Source organism: Salmo trutta, chromosome 7 (assembly GCF_901001165.1).
Source record: "Salmo trutta chromosome 7, fSalTru1.1, whole genome shotgun sequence".
Classification (NCBI taxonomy): Eukaryota; Metazoa; Chordata; class Actinopteri; order Salmoniformes; family Salmonidae; genus Salmo; species Salmo trutta.
The window spans coordinates 58,330,093-58,333,338 of record NC_042963.1 but is presented as its reverse complement, the minus strand read 5'-3'; the positions used below and the strand labels follow the sequence as shown (position 1 = coordinate 58,333,338).

Here is a 3,246-nt window from a genome sequence, read left to right as displayed (position 1 = left end):
GACACGAGGGTGAGGGTTAAAGTGGGGGGGTTGTAGTGGGTCTGTGTGTGTGCTGACACCAGGGTGAGGGTTAAAGTGGGGGGGTTGTAGTGGGTCTGTGTGTGTGTATGTGCTGACACCAGGGTGAGGGTTAAAGTGGGGGGGTTGTGTGTGTATGTGTGTGTGTGTGTGTGTGTGTGTGTGTGTGTGTGTGTGTGTGTGTGTGTGTGTGTGTGTGTGTGTGTGTGTGTGTGTGTCTGTGCTGACACCAGGGTGAGGGTTAAAGTGGGGGGCTTGTAGTGGCTCTGTGTGTGTGTGTGTGTGTGTGTGTGTGTGTGTGTGTGTGTGTGTGTGTGTGTGTGTGTGTGTGTGTGTGTGTGTGTGTGTGTGTGTGTGTGTGTGTGTGCTGACACCAGGGTGAGGGTTAAAGTGGGGTGGCTTTGTGTGTGTGTGTGTGTCTCCAGTCCACTAGACCCACCCACAGGAATGAGTGACCAGCCAGCCACTAGGAGTAGTTTGTTTGACAAGCCGCACCTCCAATGTTGTGAAATAACTTTTCTTATAGCTGTTGCTCTCCTCTCCCAGTTCAGATGCCAGACCAGACCCCCCCCAGTTCAGATCCATTTCTGAGTGTATCTCTATGTATTTTCTGACGGCTGGGTTGTAGTGGTAGCGTTTTAACTCAGAGTTTTGTTGAAGGATTGATTGAGGTCTTTCTGTGAAGAGGGTCTGGCGTCTCCTATCGGGACCTTGGATCTGTGAACAGAGGACAGAGCAGGATTCCTATAGTGACACATGGTCCAGAGTGACAGGGGCATCTGCTGCAGCGCCAGCCCAGGGACAGGGAGAGGGAAGGAGGGGGTACAGGGGGTAGGGGGACACTGGGGGGCTGGACATTCCTTTCACAGGGGTGTGGAGGGTGCAGGTATTCTGGGATACCGTTGCCAGCACTTCGCAGGGAGACGTTTTTTCTGTAGCGTTTTTTTCTAAAGGAGAATTTCTTCGGGAGAACTGAAGTGTGAACTCTTAAAAAGTGTTACTGTTGGATCGAGGAAGTAGCGAGGGACACGTTTGGTTTTCCTTTCGTCTCTTCCTCAAAGTGATTAGGTATGAAGGTGCTAGTTGGCTGGTCCTTTAAGGTGCTGGATCTAGTTTCCTCCCAGTCCTCCTGACCCCGTCGCCTGCCGGAGCTGAGAGAGTTGGATCAGAGAGAGAGAGAGAGATAGAGACCTACTGGATCAGAGAGAGAGGCCTAGTACCACAGAGAGGAACGTCAGAGAATCGTAGCTCGTTAAAGGATCCTCAGTCTCTACGACCAGATCTTTCTTAATGTAACCCACTGTACATGGGCAAGGATCTACTTTCTTAACATAACCCACTGTACATGGGCAAGGATCTACTTTCTTAACATAACCCACTGTACATGGGCAAGGATCTACTTTCTTAACATAACCCACTGTACATGGGCAAGGATCTACTTTCTTAACATAACCCACTGTACATGGGCAAGGATCTACTTTCTTAACATAACCCACTGTACATGGGCAAGGATCTACTTTCTTGGTCCTCCACTGAAAGCCAAACAACACCTAAACGGATGAATATTTTTATGAGGCACCTCCTTGTAGCAGAGATGGGCCAGGACCAAACCAAGCAGCAGGTAGAGAAAGGCTTAAAGCTGTACCAGGCCAATCAGACTGACAAAGCCCTGCATGTCTGGATCAAGGTGCTGGAGAAGACCTCAGACCCCGGGGGGAAGTTCAGAGTACTGGGCTGTCTCATCACCGCCCACTCTGAGATGGGGAAGTATAAAGAGATGCTCAAGGTAAAACACACACAGAGAGAGAGAGAGAGAGAGAGAGAGAGAGAGAGAGAGAGAGAGAGAGAGAGAGAGAGAGAGACAGAGAGATAGAGAGAGAGAGACAGAGAGGAGAGAGAGAGAGAGACAGAGAGAGAGAGAGAGAGAGAGAGAGAGAGAGAGAAGAGATAGAGAGAGAGAGAGACAGAAGAGAGAGAGACAGAGAGGAGAGAGAGAGAGACAGAGAAGAGAGTAGAGAGAGATAGAGAGAGAGAGAGAGAGACGAGCAGAGAGAGACAGAGAGAGAGAGAGAGAACAGAGAGAGAGAGAGACAGAGAGAGGACAGAGAGAGAGAGAGACAGAGAGAGAGAGAGACAGAGAGACAGAGAGAGAGAGAGGAGAGAGAGAGAGAGAGAGAGAGAGAGAGAGTCCCTGTCAAGTGCACTAGCCATGTTGAAGTAGAATTTTTCTAATTTCTCATCAGTTCAACATACTGTTATTGAAGTGTTGAGAGATGTTAGCTATTTAGCGTGTCACACAGTTGTAGACACATTCCACATCCTGATTGAACAGGTGATATTAGGCGTTAGTTGAGTTTGGCAAAAACTATTTCATAGGATAGACTTTGTAGTATAATCCTCTGATTTCCTCCAAGTCCTGTATGTATTATATAATGGATATCTTGAAGTGTCCATCTTTTGGGATTATAACACAGCACTATCAAGGGTTGGAACTGAAATTATTTTCCAATCGTTTAGTTCTGAACAACCCCTAAAAAGTCTTTCCGTTCCACTGTTCCAACCAACAAAATAATGTTATGAACCGGTTCGAAAAAACCCAAAACAAAAAGTACCGGTTTATATCGTTCCTTTCTGTTCCTTTTTTAACACCTGTGAAATCAACAGTTGTTTACATTTATCTCATTAAATGGCTTCACCAATCAGTGCAGATGGAGCAGGCCAGCTAGTTGTTTAGACCAATCAGTGCAGATGGAGCAGGCCAGCTAGTTGTTTAGACCAATCAGTGCAGATGGAGAAGGCCAGCTAGTTGTTTAGACCAATCAGTGCAGATGGAGAAGGCCAGCTAGTTGTTTAGACCAATAAGTGCAGATGGAGCCGGCTAGCTAGTTGTTTAGATGCATGATGGACACACAAGTGTAGTCTATGGAGCAAGACGCAACTGAAATTTTGCGGGTGAGAAGAGAGCAAGAAAGGGTTGAGGAGGAGGCTTGTAGTGTTAAAGGATAGCTTCCGTCCCTCTCCTCGCCCCTACCTGGGCTCGAACCAGGGACCCTCTGCACACATCAACAACTACCTCCCACAACGAAGCATCGTTACCCATCGCTCCTCAAAAGCCGCGGCCCTTGCAGAGCAAAGGGGAGCAACTACTTCAAGGTCTCAGAGCGAGTGACGTCACCAATTGAAACGCTATTAGCGCGTACCACCGCTAACTAGCTAGCCATTTCACAC

The 3,246-nt window shown here is 47.9% G+C and overlaps 1 protein-coding gene across 1 annotated transcript in view; it reads left to right on the top strand.

Moving 5' to 3' along the window:
* The first annotated feature begins 895 nt into the window (after window positions 1-895).
* Window positions 896-3,246, top strand: part of rapsn (receptor-associated protein of the synapse, 43kD) — a 19,989-nt gene continuing 17,638 nt past the window's right edge. The window contains exon 1 of the mRNA XM_029759531.1: window positions 896-1,804. Within this exon, the coding sequence (XP_029615391.1) occupies window positions 1,520-1,804 (285 nt within the window). The 5' untranslated portion in view covers window positions 896-1,519. The remainder of the gene's footprint in view (window positions 1,805-3,246) is intronic.